Consider the following 19854-nt stretch of genomic DNA (forward strand, 5'->3'; position numbering starts at 1 on the left):
AACGTAACGGCTTGGCGGGGAGCGCGCACGCACACCCACGTAATGGTCTGTTTACGTCCTATCTGTGGAGTCGCTGGTGTGACCTGCTGCAGTTTAGTCAACGAAACATTGTAGCTGGATAAAAATCGTATCTGGGATAATATGAGGCTAATTTGACATTTCAGACTCATACGTCCTCAAGGTGGCTGCGCATAGTGTGACCTAGCGGAGGTCATCATGGATTAGCGCTAGTTGAATGGCTTTCTTCAGACAGTGTGACTGACAGCAAGAACTGGGACAAGGGACTTTGGTGCTACTAACGTTAGCTAGCAAGGCAACTTAGCTAGACGTTTTGAATCAGCTTTACCGTTGCGACAGGTATTATGCAAATTCTTGACAAGTTCTTTTGTGTGTGTCGCTTCATGTGTTGTCTTCCTCTGGCCATCAGCTCACTTTGTATAGCTGTGTTTTCCTAGTTGTTGTCTGGCGTTGGCGTTAGCCGTCAGCTGTCGTTGGCTGCTGCTGCTGCTGCTAGCTAATGTGTAGCTATAGTTATTGCCTCCCAGTGGTGGAAAAAGTATTCAGATCTTTTAACGGTAAGTTGCATTAGCAATACCACAGTGCAAAAATACTCCATCAGAAGTACAAACTATTTTACACATTTCTACACGAATTTTTCATTTGAATTTACCTGCAAGAAATATCTCAACTCACCACTGTTGCATAAATGAAATGAGCTAGTATAATGTATATCACTTTCTTTCTAAAATGCAGTGAAATATTACAAATTGGACATACTCTAGTTAAGAATCAACACATCTAAGCTGAACTGAAGCACAGTGTTTGCATGTACTTTCTATGTTTGTTTCTCAAATCTATTTGTAAGTGTTGTCAAGTATGCATTGTATCATATTTCTCACTGTGCAACACAATACTGCTATTGAAACCGCACACACATTACTAATGCTGCAATAAACAGTTATTTTCATTGTCAGTTAATCAATCAGCAGTTTACTCAATTAACCGTTTCACTGTTTGGTTTATTAACAATGTAAGAAAACAGGGAAAATGTACATCAATATTTCCCAAAGCACAAGGATGTCCTCAAATGTCTTATTTTTGTCCGCAACTCAAAGGTATTCATTTTACTGTTCTAGAGGACTAATGAAACTAAGAAACATTTCAATTTAAGAAGCTGGAAAGAATTATTCAAACCAATTAATGGATTTTTTTTGTTCCAGTACTATTCATTACACACCAATGCTATACACCTACATAGTGTAAGGCAGAAAATAATGGAATTACTGTTATTAGCTGAAGATTTTTTTTCACTGTGAAAACAATTCACTTGGCTGTCGTAATTTCCCACAGACCAGTGTGACATCAGATGTCTTTTATATTGAACAACAGTCCAGAATCCATAGTTTATTATCATATGTGAAAAATAAATGTTCCAATCTGACATTTGACACACTAGAAATAACTAGTATTTATAATTTTGCATTAAAATAACTAATGTGCTTACTAAATCATCAAAATGGTTGCTGATGAATTTTCAGTAGACTTACTAATCAATCAGTTGACTAATTGTTGCTGCTCTAATACACTGTTTTCACACATATTATCACTTCATATTTCCATACTTGTTTGCCAGGTGTGTAACAATAACAAGGATGTGATGAGTTAGGATTTTTTCAACAGAGGTTGTGTGTTTATTTTAGATTCCTTGAATAGTTTGAGGTCCTTGAGAGACTCTCAAGGCAGCATGGCTCCCAAAGACATCATGACCAACTCCCATGCCAAATCCATCCTCAATGCAATGAACTCACTTCGCAAGAGCAACACACTCTGCGACATCACTCTGAGGGTGGAGAACACTGATTTTCCAGCTCACCGGATTGTCTTGGCTGCTTGCAGTGACTACTTCTGTGCCATGTTCACCAGTGAGGTACACATTTTTACTTAAAGTTTACACAAAATATATTGAATGCTTTGCCATAACAAAACATGTTGCATGCAGTACACATGGCTTGGAAGATTTCGTAGAATAAGAGTGTTTATTCTCCAGAGAAACAGATGCCTCAGTTAAATAAATGTATTGTCTGTTTTTCATTCTTGTGTTTTCTGGGAGTCTTCAATCGGTGTTAGACTTCACTAAATTACAGGATAACACTTCATGCTCACAAGTAATCCCTCAATTATATGTTTCTGTTGTGGTCCTGCAGCTTGCAGAAAAGGGGAAATCTTTTGTTGACATTCAGGGGCTCACTGCATCAACTATGGAGATCTTGTTGGACTTTGTCTATACAGAGACTGTGCTTGTCACAGTAGAGAATGTACAAGAGCTGCTTCCTGCAGCCTGTTTGCTGCAGCTCAAAGGTAAGTTTATGGATGTCTGCTCTACCATGATTTGCTAAGTGTGCACTTAGTGTAGGCACAGGGGGTCTGCAGGTCTTGAAAAGCAATTTCGGTACCTCAGAGAAAGTCTTTAGAGAGTGTTAAAAGCCTTTAAATACACATTTCAAACACATTTCAGTGACTACTGCTAGTTTTAGAAGCCAGAAAGCTCATCCTGTTATAGTGGCAAATACTGATTTCAGCAGAAACTAAAATTTGTTGTTTTTTTTATTCTGTGCCTTTTATACTAGCCAAGGTCGTGCTAATTTTGCAAACTGTATGGTCAGGAAATTTACTGTGAGAATGGTTTTAAGAGCTACCTTTGTGTTTCCATTGCAGTGTGCTTTATGTTTCCTCTGATCCAAATGAACGTTTATTGGTCCCGTCCACTTCTAATATGCTGCCAGTTTAGGGAAACTCTTTAGTTTGCACTCTTCAGTGCTTCTAAGACAGACATGTTACCAACACACAGCAGAAGTTCAGGACTACAGTAACTTCTAGACAAGGCTGAGCCAGCACAACTATCACTACACCCACACTGTAGCTGCATTTATAGTCTTACGTCCTTAAAGACAAACATGTCACAGGCATAAATGTTAGAAGCAGAGCCACTGTGACTGTCACAGTGACAGCTGTGTCATCTGAAGGCTGCAGTCATACTCACACATACAGTCTGTCTTGGCAGTGGTCAGCGATAGAGCTGATGAACCAGCTCCAGCAATTTTTCTTCGAAATGCAGTGATGCATACTTGTATCTGAGCAGCACAGCTGAGGGTGTGTTGACTCTCTGTACTCACAACCAGCAGGTCTACTGCATTATACATGATACTGTATCATTCTACAGTTCAGTCTTTCTCTGTACGTGAGAGGAAATGCAGACATTATTGCGAGGTAACGAAATGTAGTTCTTAAAAACATTCTTAACATGACCATGCAAGAGCTCTTTATTTTTATGAACGGCTATTCAAGTTTCCAAATTAAGCATTCAATCATGACTTTGTGTGTTGATCAGGAGTTGTCTGAATTCAAATTATAGATGTGTGTATTTACAAATGTGTGGCTGTTTTCCCTTAGGGGTGAAAAGGGCATGTTGTGATTTTTTGGAGAGCCAGCTCGATCCCTCCAACTGTCTGGGTATTCGAGACTTTGCCGAAACTCACAATTGCCTTGACCTGATGCAGGCCGCTGAGCTCTTCTCCCAGAAGCATTTCTCCGAGGTGGTTCAGCATGAGGAGTTCATGCTGCTGAGCCAGACAGAAGTTGAAAAACTTATAAAATGTGATGAAATCCAGGTAGGCTAAGGATTTCTAGAGGTTTTCTGCACACGTACTGTATGATAAGCAGAAAAAAATCAAGCAGCATGATTTTTTGTTGTTGAATCTTATGGATACATAATTTAGCTGTTTGAAGCACCTGAAAGCTGTGTGTTATAATGAGAATGTTTGCTCTATAATACAAATATGAATGAACACCTGCACTAACCAGAACAAGTGAAAATTTATGTTGAGATACCTGAAAATTGGCTTTGATTAAAAAGTGTGAACTGAGCTTGACTTTTACAGCTCACATGTCAAACATCTGAGCGCGAAAAGAGAAATGCAAGTACCGACCTGTTGTTTTCTCAGTCGGTGCCCCCCACCCCTCAGTTTTGCGGATTGGCCTGATAATGAAATTGCAGAGAAGTAAAACTGATTTAAGTTGGTCTTTGTTCTCAGGAAATTCCTGTTTCCCAACCACATGCCTTACTTCGTGAAAACACAGTTATTATCACTCGATGATTTATAGATGAGCAATTCTGTCAATTCTTCTTCCTGTCATTTTTGTTGTTTTTAAAATATAACTAGACCGTACACGAACGTCGCAGTCACGCTTAATTTGCCTTCAGTTAAAGTATTCTCTGTCATCTCTGAGGGTTTGTGGGTGAGAGTTGGTGACTTGTTTAACCCTCCTGTTGTCCTCATTTACAGGCACCAAAAAGTGTTGTTTCCTTGTCTGAAAAAAAATCCAAAAATTCAGCAAAAAAAAAATCCCCAAATTTCTGAAAATTTGCAACACCTTCAGGAAGAAAATTCCAGTAATTCCTTAAAATTTCACTTAAAAGTTTTATTTTAAAAAAAATCCTCCAAATTTGGCAAGACAATTCTTGTAAATATTTTTTAAATTTGTGAAAATCTTCAAAAAAAAATCCTAAGAATGTCTAAAGGGATTACATATACATCAGTAAAACTTCTAATATTTAAGAACATTCATATAAAAATGAACCAAAATCCAGCGAAATTCGCTGGATTTTGGTTGATTTTTATATGAATGTTCTTAAAGAAATATTTTTAAAATTTCTTTTTTTTTCCATCAAAAAATGTTCAAAGATTTCACAAAAATGTTGAAAATGTGGACATCAGAAGTTTCACTGTGAAAATATGTTTTTCTTCCACATTTTCAAACTTTAAATCTGGTCAATTCTGACAACATGAGGGTTAACCCTTAGGAGACTTCACTGTTTTACTGTTGCACATTGTGGCTTTACAAATACAGAAACAGCAGAAATTGTTGGACTTTTAACAGTAATACCTACAGTGCGACTGTTTGTTAAATGTTAAATTAATGTGTGGACATTTACTGTGAATGCTGGAATTCTTCATCCTACTAAAAACGTTGTCTGTACGTAGGTGGACTCGGAGGAGCCTGTATTTGAAGCCGTGTTAAACTGGGTCAAACACAACCGAAAAGAGCGAGAGCCGTACCTGCCAGACATGCTCGAGTTTGTTCGGATGCCACTTCTTACTCCTCGCTACATTACAGATGTCATTGATGCTGAGGTGAGCCAGACGACACACAGCGGTTTGTTGTGTAATCATACGCCAAGCGCGCAGTGAAGGATTGTCTGTTGAAGTTTTTATCACACTGTAATTAAGCAAGTTTTCACATGTTTCAGCCTCTCATTCGGTGTAGCCTGCCATGTCGAGACCTCGTTGATGAGGCCAAGAAATTCCACTTAAGACCCGAGCTGAGAAGCGAGATGCAGGGCCCGCGCACACAAGCCAGATTAGGTAGGAATCCGGTTTTCACCTGCAATTTAGCTAAATGCACGTCTCTTAAAGCAGCTTTGTAATCCACTTGGTTTTCTTTTCAGGTGCCAAAGAAGTCCTGCTGGTTATAGGTGGGTTTGGCAGCCAGCAGTCACCAATAGACATCGTTGAGAAATATGATCCCAAAACACAAGAATGGAGCTTTCTACCCGTGAGTGTTGAATATCTTAAAGAGAGCCTTGTGGTGTTTTTTATCTCAGGGGTTTGGCTGATACAGACATGCATGTCTTTAACAGAATATTGCACGGAAAAGGCGTTATGTGGCCACCGTTTCTCTCCACGATCGAGTTTACGTGATCGGAGGCTACGACGGCCGGTCAAGGCTCAGCTCTGTGGAGTGCCTGGATTACACCGCAGACGAGGATGGCGTTTGGTACACTGTGGCCACCATGAATGTGCGTCGTGGCCTTGCTGGAGCCACAACACTTGGAGGTGAGTGAGTGTTCGTGCCAAATGACTCACACTTTCAATGGTGTTTCCTTTCTGTGAAATCCCCAATGGCTTCTTTTCTTTCTCATGAGAGCAGATAATAGTTTGTGGTGTTATTTTGGCTCTCGACAGACATGATCTATGTTGCCGGCGGCTTCGATGGCAGCCGACGTCATACCAGCATGGAGCGATATGATCCCAACATCGACCAGTGGAGCATGCTGGGAGATATGCAGACAGCAAGAGAAGGAGCTGGTCTGGTGGTGGCCAGTGGGCTTATATACTGTCTAGGTATGGAGAAACACTTTGGCAATATTTGGTGGCACAAACAAACATATTATGGCTACAAGTGATCTACAATTAATTGCCGATCATTTTTCCAACTTATTAATTACATTTCTGGTCCAAATATAACCATGATTTTAAAAAAAGACCCATCCCCCTTTATGTTCACATATTTGTCCATCTCTCTAAATGTTTTTCTGCTGCACTGAGCATGTTTCAGAGTTTGTCTTTCAAAGCTTTTCCTGACCTGAGTCAGTGGTAATTCTTGGCTGCCTGACTCATGAGACAGTCCACAGTCCATGTCTGTAGTAAAGATGTCCCTGCATACTTTGGACTCTTTTTCAGTCATCATAAATTTGCACACGTTGCCCTCAAATACTCCTGCAGTTTGAACTGGACCAACAAAATACTCTGACAGTTGACTGACTCTGAAAGACGCATATTCTCCAAAACAAAGCAGCCACAATGTTACACACATTTTATATGAAGAAATCTTTCTATGTTTTGGACAGTACAGTGAGTAACAATTTCAGCTCTGCTTAATTATTGAGGGAACTATAGAACCATGAAGACATAGCCTGACTCCACAGCATGTGTTTAACTCTGATACACACTCTGCTACATGTGCTGCACAATGCTTACACACGTGGACAAAATTGTTGGTACCCCTCAGTTAAAGAAGGAAAAACCCACAATTCTCACTGAAATCACTTGAAACTCACAAAAGTAACAATAAATAAAAATTTATTGAAAATTAAATAATCAAAATCAGCCATTACTTTTGAATTGTTGATTAACATAATTATTTAAAAAAACAAACTAATGAAACAGGCCTGGACAAAAATGATGGTACCTCTATAAAAGATTGAAAACTATTTGACCAGAGTGACATGATTAACTCAGGTGTGTCATTTAATTGACATCACAGGTGTTTCCAAACTCATAATCAGTCAGTCTGCCTATTTAAAGGGAGACAAGTAGTCACCCTGCTGTTTGGTGAAAAGGTGTGTACCACACTGAACATGGACAACAGAAAGCGAAGGAGAGAATTGTCCCAGGACATCCGAAAAAAAATTATAGACAAACATCTTAAAGGTAAAGGCTATAAGACCATCTCTAAACAGCTTGAAGTTCCTGTGACAACAGTGGCTCATATTATTCAGAAGTTCAAGACCCACGGGACAGTAGCCAACCTCCCTGGACGTGGCCGCAAGAGGAAAATTGATGACAAATTGAAGAGACGGATCGTTGGAATTGTATCCAAAGAGCCCAGAGCAACCTCCAAAGAAATTAAAGGTGAACTCCAAGGCCAAGGTACATCAGTGTCAGATCGCACCATTCGTCGTTGTTTGAGCCAAAGTGGACTTCATGGGAGACGACCAAGGAGGACACCACTGCTGAAAAAAACTCATAAAAAAGCCAGACTGGAATTTGCAAAAATGCATGTTGACAAGCCACAAAGCTTCTGGGAGAATGTCCTTTGGACAGATGAGACCAAACTGGAGCTTTTTGGTAAGGCACATCAACTCTATGTTCATAGACTCAAAAACCAAGCATACGAAGAAAAGAACACTGTCCCTACGGTGAAACATGGAGGAGGCTCAGTAATGTTTTGGGGCTGCTTTGCTGCATCTGGCACAGGGTGTCTTGAAAGTGTGCAAGGTACGATGAAATCTGAAGACTATCAAGGCATTCTGGAGAGAAATGTGCTGCCTAGTGTCAGAAAGCTTGGTCTCAGTCGCAGGTCATGGGTCTTCCAACAGGACAACGATCCAAAACACACAGCCAAAAACACCCAAGAATGGCTGAGAGAAAAGCGTTGGACTATTCTAAAGTGGTCTTCTATGAGCCCAGATCTTAATCCCATTGAACATATGTGGAAGGAGCTGAAACATGCCATTTGGAGAAGACACCCATCAAACCTGAGACAACTGGAGCTGTTTGCTCATGAGGAGTGGGCCAAAATACCTGTTGACAGCTGCAGAACGCTCATTGACAAATACAGAAATCGTTTAATTGCAGTGATTGCCTCAAAAGGTTGTGCAACAAAATATTAAGTTATGGGTACCATCATTTTTGTCCAGCCCTATTTCATTAGTTTGTTTTTTTAAATAATTATGTTAATGAACAATTCAAAAGTGATGGCTGATTTTGATTATTTAATTTTCAATAAATTTTTATTTATTGTTACTTTTGTGAGTTTCAAGTGATTTCAGTGAGAATTGTGGGTTTTTCCTTCTTTAACTGAGGGGTACCAACAATTTTGTCCACGTGTGTATGTACTGTTATGATTATAAAGCATGTGGAGTTTAAGCTGTTCTGGTGACAGCATTGTCATTGTCTTAGGTGACCAGTGTCCAGCAACATATCTTAAGCTTGCTGAGTTCCGATGAAATTGTTTGTTTTTCACCAAATTTTCCAGATCATATTCAATTCACTCACACTTGAGACAAACCAAAGCAAAAAATCCGAAGAAATGAGAAAGTCAGAAGAGGGAACAATTTAACATCTTTGCTTAAAAACTGCCTAAAATCATAATTTTCTGCCTGTAGACAAACTGATACGTCAGTGATCCCCTCCGTCTCTAAATTTTCCCCTGATCTTCCCTCATAGGAGGCTACGATGGACTAAATATCTTGAATTCAGTAGAGCGGTATGACCCACACACAGGCCACTGGACCAGTGTCACGCCCATGGCCACCAAGCGGTCAGGTAAGTAAGAACACAGATGGAGGAAAACATTACTTCTAACTGTGTGAGTGTTTGTGTGACGCTTCCATACTGTTGTCAGGGGCTGGTGTGGCTCTGCTCAACGACCACATTTACGTCGTGGGAGGTTTTGATGGCGTTTCACACCTCGACTCTGTTGAGGTCTACAACATCAGAACAGACTATTGGACCACTGTGGCCAGTATGACGACTCCTCGATGTTACGTCGGAGCAACCGTTCTCCGAGGACGACTCTACGCCATCGCTGGGTGAGAAAGCGTACTCCTTCGTGTGGTACTGGCCTTAAACAGTCTTGTGCTGCATGTATGTTGAAAGTGCTGCAGTGGGTTCAACCTAGGGATGGGCGATAAAGTTTAAAAATTCATCCTAATAAAATGTTTTATTTCTGTCAACATTGGCAGTTATTGATGATTTTTTAACCCCTTGGTGCCAGTTGTCACGAATCTGCAACATACCCCTTTCATTCAGACTGCAGCCGAGATAGCAGCATATTGTTCCTTCAGTGCCTGTTTGTGCAGATTCAATACGTACCTCAGAACCTTTTGCAAGCACTGGTTTCTCATAGGACCTGTCAGAGTGGGACCTAATTATTATACATCTGTTATTTATTATTATATATCTTTGTATCTATGTTCTATGTGTAATAAATAAATTAACAATCACTGCTTATTTTAGCATCGGCTAGAAAGCAAAAACACACAAAAAATGTTTTTTATTTAATTGTCAATAAATTCAGGCATCAAGGGGTTAATGACCTACTTTTAATAAAGGCATGGAAATAAAAGGCTTAGTTTGAATTTAACCATTCTTCTTTCAAACATAACATATTTTAATCTAAGCATAATAAAAAACACACATGAATTAATAAACTTACACACATAAATATGAAGGAAATACAAATGACAAAGGAATCACCTCACCTTGATACACTTTAAATAAAGAAAGGAAATAAAACGCGGAGATGCACACAGTATGAAACCATCACACTGCACTGAGGTTCATGTTCTAAGTGCCTGCTCTGAATCAGGACTGTGACAGGACGGGGACTCTACAGAGCAGGTCACCAGCACTGTATCACTTAGGTGAAGAGTCACAAAGTCATGGATGCTTTTTGACCACAAAGCTCATCTCACAAGAGCAATCACACTACTCCCTGCCAGCCTCAGCCACTGGTGGTGGTGTGAGGTGTGGACAGGGTAGATGGGAGGCTCAGACAGCTGTGGTCCAGCAGGTTTCATGCTGGAGGGAGAATAAGCTTCAGTATCAAAGCATGACAGACTGCTATGAGCCAGAAAGCGAGCACGCTTTGTGTTCTTGCAACCAGACTTTGTGTTTACATTTTGTGCTTTCATGTACAACCACTGTATCGTGGAGGGGAAACTTTGATCATTCCATAGAACATTCTATTTACTGCTGTTGATGAAGTGTCTGTCAGCGGTGCATACTGCTATTGTTATATCACCCTCCTCTCTATAGTGACCATGAAGTGATACTTTATAGAAATACTGCCTTTTTAGAAATGGGGCAGGCAAAAACATAGACTCAAACTCTGGTAGTAAAAGTCTGAAATAGCCATGCTATGTGAAGGTTCAGTGCACATGTTTTGTCCCTGTGATAACAAGACACACTCTCTGGGGAAACACAAGTAGAGAATTCTGTTCCAAAGAAACTGTGGTTTTGGTTATAAATGAAGCTTGATATGGTCTTTGGCTGAACTTCCGATAGCATTTTTCCACAGATTGTGGTGGATTTTAGTTTGACAGCACAGTGAAGTCGGTGGGGGGTCCCCTTACAGCCGGTATTTAGAGAATACTCTCACTGAACAAGTATAGTATTACAGTAAACATTTAAAAGAGCCAGACCTGCTTTTAAATGAAGGCTGGATTGAACATAGATTTGAAGTTGGCACGCAAACATAAGAACCAGCAATTAAATGTTTTAGTTTCGACATGTACTGTAAGTTACAGTGTAAAACCAGCATATCCCAGCTAGTAGCCCCCATTCAGACCGACCTTAGCCCTGCATGAAAACAAGTCCAGTCATTAGTTTAAATGGCAGCTGTGGGGGTACAAACCCAGGGGACCCCGGCTAAAACACACACACATTGTTCAGCATTTGTTCAGCTTCTGATGCAGTGCAAGGGAGAATCATATTACAGTATTATAAACTGCAGTGCAGTTGGTTGATATCTGATCAGCCTTTAAACTCACAGATCTGTTGCTTCAACAAGACTTCTTAGATTGTGTTTCTCTCCAGTACGTGAAGCAACACGCCTCCACCAACGCAGACCCAGGGTTTTTCCTGCACAGAGAACTTTTTGGCGGCCTCCCTAAAGAGATTTTTGCCAGCACTGAGGGAAAATCACCAGCGATAGGAATGAGGAATAAAAATAGCCGTTCCATTTTTAACCAGTTTTGTCTATTGGGGTTTCATTTACTCAAGCAAAATAGTTATTTTTGTTTAGCAAATGTTCAGAAATGACAGAAAAATAAATAGACTGCTGTCAAATGATGAATGAATGATGATGAATAGTCATCAGTGCATGTGGACCGATCATGCATGGTGTCTGTTTTTGAGTCAGAAAAACCCCTGAGACCCTTACACTGGTGTAACACTGGGCTTTTTTCGTCATATTGGCCCTCTCCTTTTTGTTCAGTCTCCCATTTTTCAGCCTAATCACAAACTTCTCCTTAAATCATGATTTACAGAACAGTATTCATCAAAGTGTGAAGTTTTACCCACAGGATAATTGACAAAGATTATCCTGATTATCAGCACTAATGTAACATCCAGTTTCCAGACACAGGCTATGTGTCTTTAAATGGTATAAATTCAGTGGTAAATGAGCTACAGAGAAAACTCCAATTCAAACACTCTGAATCAGGTAATGCATCAGTTTGTTTCATTTTTTCATTTTGTTATGAGACGAGTTCTTGCAGTCGTTGCCAACTGAACAGGAGTCACTAGTGTTTCTGCTAATGATTCTTTTCACACTCTGCTTTTGAAGAAGTAGCTTATGTCTTTCTAGTAGAAATACACAAAGACAGCTGTAGTGTGAAACACAACTAGTTTCAACATAATAGTTGAATTCACTTCAGTTGAAAGACCCCCTTAAAGAAATCCTAGTTTGCTACCTTGTTAACAAGTGTTTTTAAATGCTAGAAGACGCCTCATGAGCGAAGCAATCATGCAACACTTGTTTTATGGCACTTATCCAGGTTGATTCTCCTGACTAGATCCTTGCTTGTGTTATATCCAGTCTTAGATGTATGTTGCTTTGGATAAAAGTGTCTGCTCAATGAAATTTCAGAATTATAGAGCACCGTGGCTGAGCGGTTCCACCTTAAAACTGCAGCGTACTGATGGCAAACACACTGACGTATAGTTAACTTACAGGCTGAACTTTCTGTATCATCTTGTAGCACCGAGTAGTCTCGCAGTGTTTCAGTAGAGTTGTAGGTGAGCTGTTGAGGATTATTTAGTGTATAGATGATGGATGAATGGATGAAGTAGTCGCTGCAAGATTGTAAAGGTGCTTTGATTTCTACATGCTTCCCGTCTACAGTGTCGTAACACAATTAGAAGTTCTTAACTCTCCAAGAATCCTGCGCTCTGTCCACCACTGTGTTCAGCACTCCTGAAGAGTAGTCCCTAACATGGTGCTGCAGTCCAGTCATGACCAGCTGCTGTATGCTGTACATAGTGCAAAATCAGAGTCAATGTTTCAGAAATATCCACAGGAGCCCTGTCCAAATTTCTATGTTCTATATGAGTGATAGTGTAACACGTTCCCTATAGTGGGAATATTTTAGTACAACTGGAACTCAGTGTGCGTCCACAACCCACATTCAAGTCAGCACTGGTGTGGGCATGGGAATGCAAATCTAGGAATTTCTTCTGGCTGCCAAGACCAACTTCCCCTGAGTCCTTAATTCTACGATGCAGTTTATTTTCTCTGCTGATTATTTATCTTTGTCCTGTAAAACATGAGGTTTAGGCTGGTCTGGACCCGTCACCCTGTAGCAATTTTAAATGTTTGAGATTGGTGTCCAAGGACTGTTTTCTGCCATAAAGCAATGATGAGCAAGAGTTTTGGGGTTCAGTGGATTCAATAGAAAGATTTTGAGTAGTATTGGGTGTACAGTTGCAGTGGTAACCAGTCTGGCAACCAGTAGGGTGTTAAAATGCTGTAAAAAAGGGCAAAACTGCCATAAATTCCAAGAAAATCTTTAGTATGTTGTTATTTCCGAGGTACATACCATTGACACCAATAAATGTTATAAAAAAGGTGAATCAGACATCTACTCATTTTCATCATCATTCTTGAAACAATCCTGTCCACTTGACATGCACAAATTCCTGAACAGAAAAGGTTTGCACTGTTGTGACCACACTTTTTTATATTATAAAGGATCTCTACTGCATCTGACGTGTGACAGTGTTCTACGTGAATTTTTAAAATTGCTTAGGTGTGACAGGTCTCATTTTATGCACCCCAAAGATAGTAATCAGCAGATAAAAACACTGTATCGGAGCATCAGGGGTCATACACTTTTAAAGCTGCCAGGGCCTTACCCCTGGCTATATTTTAGACATGCTAACCCCGTACGTTCCCTCGTACAGCCTTAGATCCTCAGATGGGTCCCTCCTAGTTGTTCCAAAGTCGAGGCTTAAATCCTAGGGTGACCGGGCCTTCTCCATCAGAACTCCTCGGCTTTAGAATGATCTGCCTGAGGAAATAAGGCTCTCCGAATCAGTAGATTCTTTTAAATCACTTCTTAAAACTCGCTTTTATAGACTTGCCTTCCAGTAAAGTTCTCTTTTATTTCCCTTTTGTTTATTTCCCTTATGGTCTACTTGTCAAAGCACTTTGTGAATGTTCTTCTGAAAGGTGCCATACAAATACAGTTATTATTCATATAATTATAATACCCCTTGGCTACTTTCTAAATATTTATTTCTGATACAAGAAATAAAATTTTAGAGGTTTAATCAATGACCAGAGTGGAGCTTTAGTCTTAGTTTAACCGGTACAGTGTGTTGCAGCCACCATATCACAGTTTGGTAATGTGACCTTTTAAAATCATGCTTTCATTCAGCTCTGTGTTGCTTTGCAGAGTTTATTCCTATGATTGAAACTCTTTGTTCCTCTCTTACTCTAGATATGACGGGAACTCTCTCCTCAGCAGTATCGAATGCTACGACCCGGTGATCGACTCCTGGGAGGTCGTCACTTCGATGGCGACTCAGCGGTGCGATGCAGGCGTCTGTGTTCTACGAGAAAAGTGATATTTGCCAAGAACAAGAACCACAAGAGGAAAAGCAGGCGGGAGCACGGGCAGCTAGACTTTGCTATAATGCCACTAAAACAGAGCCACAAAGGGAGATGTTTGGTCGCCGGTATGCAAACAGGTACTCTTAAAAGAAAGATGTTTGAGCTGCCTCCTCCGAAGGACGGTTAAACCTTCACCACTCAGACTGTGCAACAGAGATTCAGCTTCGCCGTGGTAGACTTCACCTCAAAAGAGGCCTCCAAGGAGCCCATCACCACTTGCATGACTCTCTTCAGTGGTACTTGTGTCTGTCGTTATCTGTGAGATTATTTTTTCAGTTTATCTTCAAAGTGCAATATATTTCTACTCATCATAAGAAGACGATGGAGCAGATTTAGACTCCAGCTGCTGCTATATGCCTTATGACTTTGGCCAGTGAACATCCATGTTGCCTCCCATTTGACTTTGATGATAGTTTCGCCACATAAGCTTATTATCACGTGAACTCATTTGGCATTTGCAAGGTCATTAATGGGTCAATAATTTAGCCCTTTTTTGTAATTCTTCCTGTAAACAGTGCTTTTAGATTGAATCACTTTATTAAAAAAAGGATTTATTACTTACTGTTTCTCTCAGAAGATATATTTAGAAATATTGCTATAGAACATGACTGAATTGTGCTGGTTATTCTTCAGTATTTTGTCCGTTAATTTGGCAAAATTGAATGATCAGAATCATGAGGTGCATGCATGTAGATCTGGACATGTACATGTAGGATGTCCAAACATCACTGTTGCCTGGGAAGTAAATAAACACACTGAGAACAGACACATTTTATCTGTGTTGCATCTGAACACCTGTTAAGTGATGCAGAGAGACAGAACACTGCAATTTCGCTTCACACGTCATCAGCCGATTCAGTGGCATCTCTGGTGAGAAAAGTCTTCACTCGCATCCACAGAGAAAGAACCATCCCAACACTTAAAGCAGTTTCATTCAACAAAGCTCTGGATTCATCAGTGTTATGACTGTACAACTTAATCTGTCCATTTATCATGAAGAAATGGTAGAAAGTCAACATGTGCATGCTGCAAATTTATTGCTTTCACCTCCAATCTGCTCTCGTTTCTGCTTTTCCACCGTAGACTGGATGTGAAAGATGGACGTATAACTCTTGGGTCTGGAAAGTGGAAGCAGTGCCTTAAACCTGTAGCCTAGCCGCGCTAGACAACCCACGGCAACGAATTTAATTCTCTGCCACGGTGGGTCTAGTTACCCTCCATAAGGCTCGAGGCTGGATTCTCCTAAAACTGGCCGGACCAATCACCATGAAGTGTAGAGTCAGAAGGCGTGACGATTCTGACAGAAACAACCGGCGCACAATAAACAGTTATCTTTCGACTCGGCTTTGGCCACAGCCCTTAAAGATTTGAAGCTAAAATTCAACTTGAAAGATAAACAAAGGACGGCACTGAAGTGTTTCATTGAGAAGAAAGACGTATTTGGACTTATGCCGACGGGATATGGCAAATCCTTAATATACCAGTTGGCTCCGCGGTTCCACTGGTTGTGAAGCTAATGGGACTTAGCCACAATCCGCCGATGCTCTCGGAACTACGTCAGCCTATTCGTTGCGTTGATTGGTTGTATGCCTACCCAATTGCTGCAGAGGGATTTGATAGACAACCTTTTAGCCCGCCTCCCTCCCTGTCGAGCTTCCCTAGACCCTTGTGCCATCAGAAACATGGGTGTAGCATGGCTAGGCTATTAAACCTGCATTATTTGTACCAGCCAGCAGGGGGCGACTCTTCTGATTGCAAAGAGAAAGGTTATTCAGAATGGCTCTAATTCTTTCTTGATTTGTTACCTCAATAAACATTTTCCTAATAAGTTTATGCTTTCAGTTGCTAGTTTCAAGTCTTCTTCAATGCAAAAATGTTTTTCATTTTGTAAAGAACAGCTGATAAATCAGAGTGTTTAGGCCAAAGATACCTAGAACTGATAAGTCACAAGTTTTAGAGCATTTTCGGTCAGATCCATCCCTCTGGTATCATTCATTCATTCATTCAAACCTTTATTCTTGAAAGGACATTGAGGTTTCTCTCATTTCCAATCCTGTCAAGATTACAAACACATTAAAACCACAGCACAAGAAACAAGGACGGCATAATCACTGTGAACAATAATCTCATCAGCGACAAGGTAGATAATGTTTTAATGTTTGGGATGAATTTTGAGAATTTCATCTGTTTCCAGATCGAGGAATATTTGTATTGTCATCCTCAGAGCACAGTGGTATGAAATTTGGTGAATAAAAAACAGTCTGCAGTAGATCTAAATGACTGAATGGCTCCAGCAGAGGTCATATCTTTGAAGTCTGCCCTTGAAAATGGAAAACACAGTCTTCTGTTGACATTTTACCAACTTTTGAGGCCTTTAGCATCCGTAGAATTTGATGTGTTCAGTGTTTTGGTACTCTGACATGTTTAAACTGGTGATGTTGATTCATTTGTAGGAGCACCACAGCTGGTGGTCAATGTAGTGTCATTCTATATGCAAAATTTCAAGTTGCTTCCATGTTTTTGTCATGTTGAAATTTACCAAAGTATGAGGCTTGTTTTGCTTTCATTTTTCCATACACGTACTTAAAATGAACACTGAATGGAGAAACTGCTGGTAATTCAACACACATCACAACAAGTCTCGTGTTTACTGAAACTCTTCATGGTAAGTGGTGAATCGTCATGACAAGTGAAACAGGAAATCGCTGCAGCACTAAAATCAACAAAAGAAAACAATGCAAAACAGTCATCATTCCTCCATGGAATTACATCTGGTTTACTTGCAGGAAGGGAATAAAAAAAAGAAAAAGAAACATTCTCTGTTGGTTTCAATGTCAGTTACTGAGCAGTAATGACTTCTTGTGCTTCTTTACAGATAAAATTGTTACAATCAGAGAAAAAAAATTCACCCCGCCCTTCCTTCAACTGTCACAGATGTATCATGGAGTACAGTTGGTTTAGAATTGGCTGTAAGACCTGATGGATATTTAGACTTCTTCACTTCTATACATCTCTCTGAACTAACTTCCAACAGTTTGTTCTTCTATACCAGGGGTCGGCAACCTTTAACACTCAAAGAGCCATTTTGACCCGTTTCCCACAGAAAAGAAAACACCAGGAGCCGCAAAATCCTTTTCGCATTTAAAATGAAGACAACATTGCATATATCGCTTTTTTACCTCTATGCCCTTGTTAATCAGTCGTGATTAATTAATTACAAAGCCTCTAATTAGATAGATTCATTTTTTAAATTGTGTCCTTCCACTAACATTTATCTTACTTGGTTAATGTCATTTTTGCTCCTGGACCTCATATGTTACCTAATGTTAGCTGGAAATCAATATTTTGCGAATGTCTATTTAACTTGTAAAATCTATTTATCTATTTATCTTAAGCTAATAACTTTTCTCCGGTAAGTCGCTGCCCTATTTTCCAAGACGACACTCCTCTGACTCTCTGACCTGCTGCCTGGACATCGAGCCGTGTTCCTTCGAGTAACGTGTATTACCCTATCACGAGTACTTTTGACTAAAAGACAAGACGTGTCTTTCTTGGAGTGGAGCTTTAACATACAGGCTTGCTATTCTTGAGTACAAAACGATATGAAACTACAGGTGTTGCTTCTCCATCTTCTCTGCATCACTTATGCGCTCTCATGTCCCAGGGGGAAAAAACCCCAGCTGCACATCCGGTGGAGTGACACGTCAAAATAAGAGCGGTAATTTCATAATAAAATTCTCTATATTAAAATGCATTGAAACGCGCCTGAAAGACAGAACAATTTATTCTCCAAGGTAGTGTCTACAGATACGGACCCGTACCCGTAGCCTGTGGCCTACGGATACGGCACTTTCCCTTAACATAAATATTAATGAGCCGTACATAAATATTAATGAGCCGGCTGATGAACGCGCTTCGTGATTGGCTGGTAATCCGACGTACATAAATATTAATGAGCCGGCGACGCTGATGAAGGCGCTTCCGTGATTCGAGGTGAATCTGCGGAATGAATGGCGGAACTAACAGCCAGCAAACTATAAGTATTTTTTTACCTTCAAAAGTAGCGACAGACTATTACATACTAACAACCTAAACAAAACCCTGACGTATTTTCTGCGTCTGTCAACACAGACACTGTCACAGTCACTTTAATGTTAGCGGACTCTGTTGAATGGCTAAGTTACATCACTACAAACAAATCTCACAATATCACAGTAAATCGAGTAAATGTTTTTTTTTTAAATTCATGCCGAATTAAAGAGCTACTCCTCACCATTCACGAGTGTTTGTTTCATATTCGACATCCTTAATTTTATCTTGTAAATTAGCGTCCGAAATTAAATGGGAACATTTGCAATGGAGTTCGTCAGCCGCTTCCACCACTGAACGCGGTAAACTAATTAATAGGAACTGGACTTCAAACAATTTAGACACGGCGTCTAAAAGCGTAAAAACTACTTTGTCTACGTAAAGTGTGAGAGGAGACGGTGTATTTTTAGCTAAATTATACAATGTTCGCCGTCAAAGTCATTCATATAAACTGCCTGTAATGTGCAGCAAATAGTAGTTAACCATCGCCAGCTCTTCAGTGACCTTAACACGTCCGTACCTCTAGTACAGATGCTACGGGTACGGGTCCGTACCTCTAGCATCAACCATTTTCCAAAGTTACAGGGAGCCACAACAGAGGGCTAAAAGAGCCGCATGCGGCTCCGGAGCCGCGGGTTGCCGACCCCTGTTCTAAACCATCAACATGTCTTTTGGATCCTATCCCAACTGGACTGTTCAAGGAGGCTTTTCTTTGATTAATTCTTCAATGTTAGATCTGATCAGTCTCCCTCTAGTGACAGGCTATGTACCACAGGCTTTTAAGGTTGCTGTAATCAAACCTTTATTTAACCCTCGTGTCATCCTGCGGGTTGAAATTGACCCGTTTTAAAGTTTGAAAACGTGGGGAAAAAAAACTTTATTTTAACAGTGAAACTTCTGATGTCCACATTTTCAACATTTTTGGGAAATCCTTGAACATTTTTTGGAAGAAATAAATGTTAAAAATGTTTCTTAAGAACATCCACCAAAAAAATCAACCAAAATCCAGCGAAATTTGCTTGATTTTTTTTGTGAATGTTCTTAAAGAAAATAGAAGTTTTACTGATATGTATATATATATGTAATCACTTTAGATATTTTAAGGATTTTTTGAAGATTTTTACTCATTTTTTGAAAATATTTGCAAGAATTTTCTTGCCGCATTTGGAGGATTTTTTTTAAATAAATCTTTTAAGGGAAACTTTTCAGAAATTATTGGAATTTTCTTCCTGAAGGTTTTGCAAATTTTCTGAAATCTGTGGAATTTTTTTGCAATTTTTTTTCAGACAAGGAAACCATATTTTTTGGTGCCTGTAAATGAGGATATCAGGAAGGTTAAAAGGCTAAAGAGGAGCATGAAGAGAGGATCAAGTTTATCCACCGAAGTAGGCAAGCTGCGTTGTCCAGGTTTCCTCTGTCTGATGATATCTGTGGCATCTTGTTTAAAAGATTTGTGGAAATGTAGAAGAAATTACAAATATGGGTAAAGATAGAGCTAAAGCTAACATTATGAGGCGTTCCACC

The 19854-nt window shown here is 39.9% G+C and overlaps 1 protein-coding gene across 2 annotated transcripts; it reads left to right on the top strand.

The window, feature by feature from the left end:
- The first annotated feature begins 2 nt into the window (after positions 1-2).
- On the top strand, positions 3-15007 carry LOC110946540 (kelch-like protein 12). 2 transcript variants are annotated; one of them, XM_022188065.2, is made up of 13 exons: positions 3-357; positions 456-575; positions 1701-1927; positions 2205-2358; positions 3451-3668; positions 5043-5192; positions 5309-5423; positions 5507-5613; positions 5699-5894; positions 6024-6182; positions 8790-8888; positions 8968-9154; positions 14069-15007. In XM_022188065.2, exons 2-13 carry the CDS (start codon positions 518-520, stop codon positions 14193-14195), a joined length of 1797 nt encoding a protein of 598 aa, XP_022043757.1. In that variant the 5' UTR covers positions 3-357; positions 456-517; the 3' UTR covers positions 14196-15007. The 2 variants fall into 2 exon arrangements, with proteins under 2 accessions (XP_022043757.1, XP_022043763.1); XM_022188071.2 differs by lacking the exon at positions 456-575.
- The last annotated feature ends 4847 nt before the right edge of the window (positions 15008-19854 follow it).

The sequence above is a fragment of the Acanthochromis polyacanthus genome, chromosome 6 (assembly GCF_021347895.1).
Source record: "Acanthochromis polyacanthus isolate Apoly-LR-REF ecotype Palm Island chromosome 6, KAUST_Apoly_ChrSc, whole genome shotgun sequence".
NCBI lineage: Eukaryota > Metazoa > Chordata > Actinopteri > Pomacentridae > Acanthochromis > Acanthochromis polyacanthus.

Bases quoted from the DNA above. Each gene is read 5' to 3' on its own strand.
- LOC110946540 (XM_022188065.2), top strand. From the start codon at position 518: ATGTGTAGCTATAGTTATTGCCTCCCAGTGGTGGAAAAAGTATTCAGA. The intron at 2,359-3,450 runs GTAAGTTTATGG...GTTTTCCCTTAG, and splicing joins CTGTTTGCTGCAGCTCAAAG to GGGTGAAAAGGGCATGTTGT. The intron at 5,895-6,023 runs GTGAGTGAGTGT...GGCTCTCGACAG, and splicing joins TGGAGCCACAACACTTGGAG to ACATGATCTATGTTGCCGGC.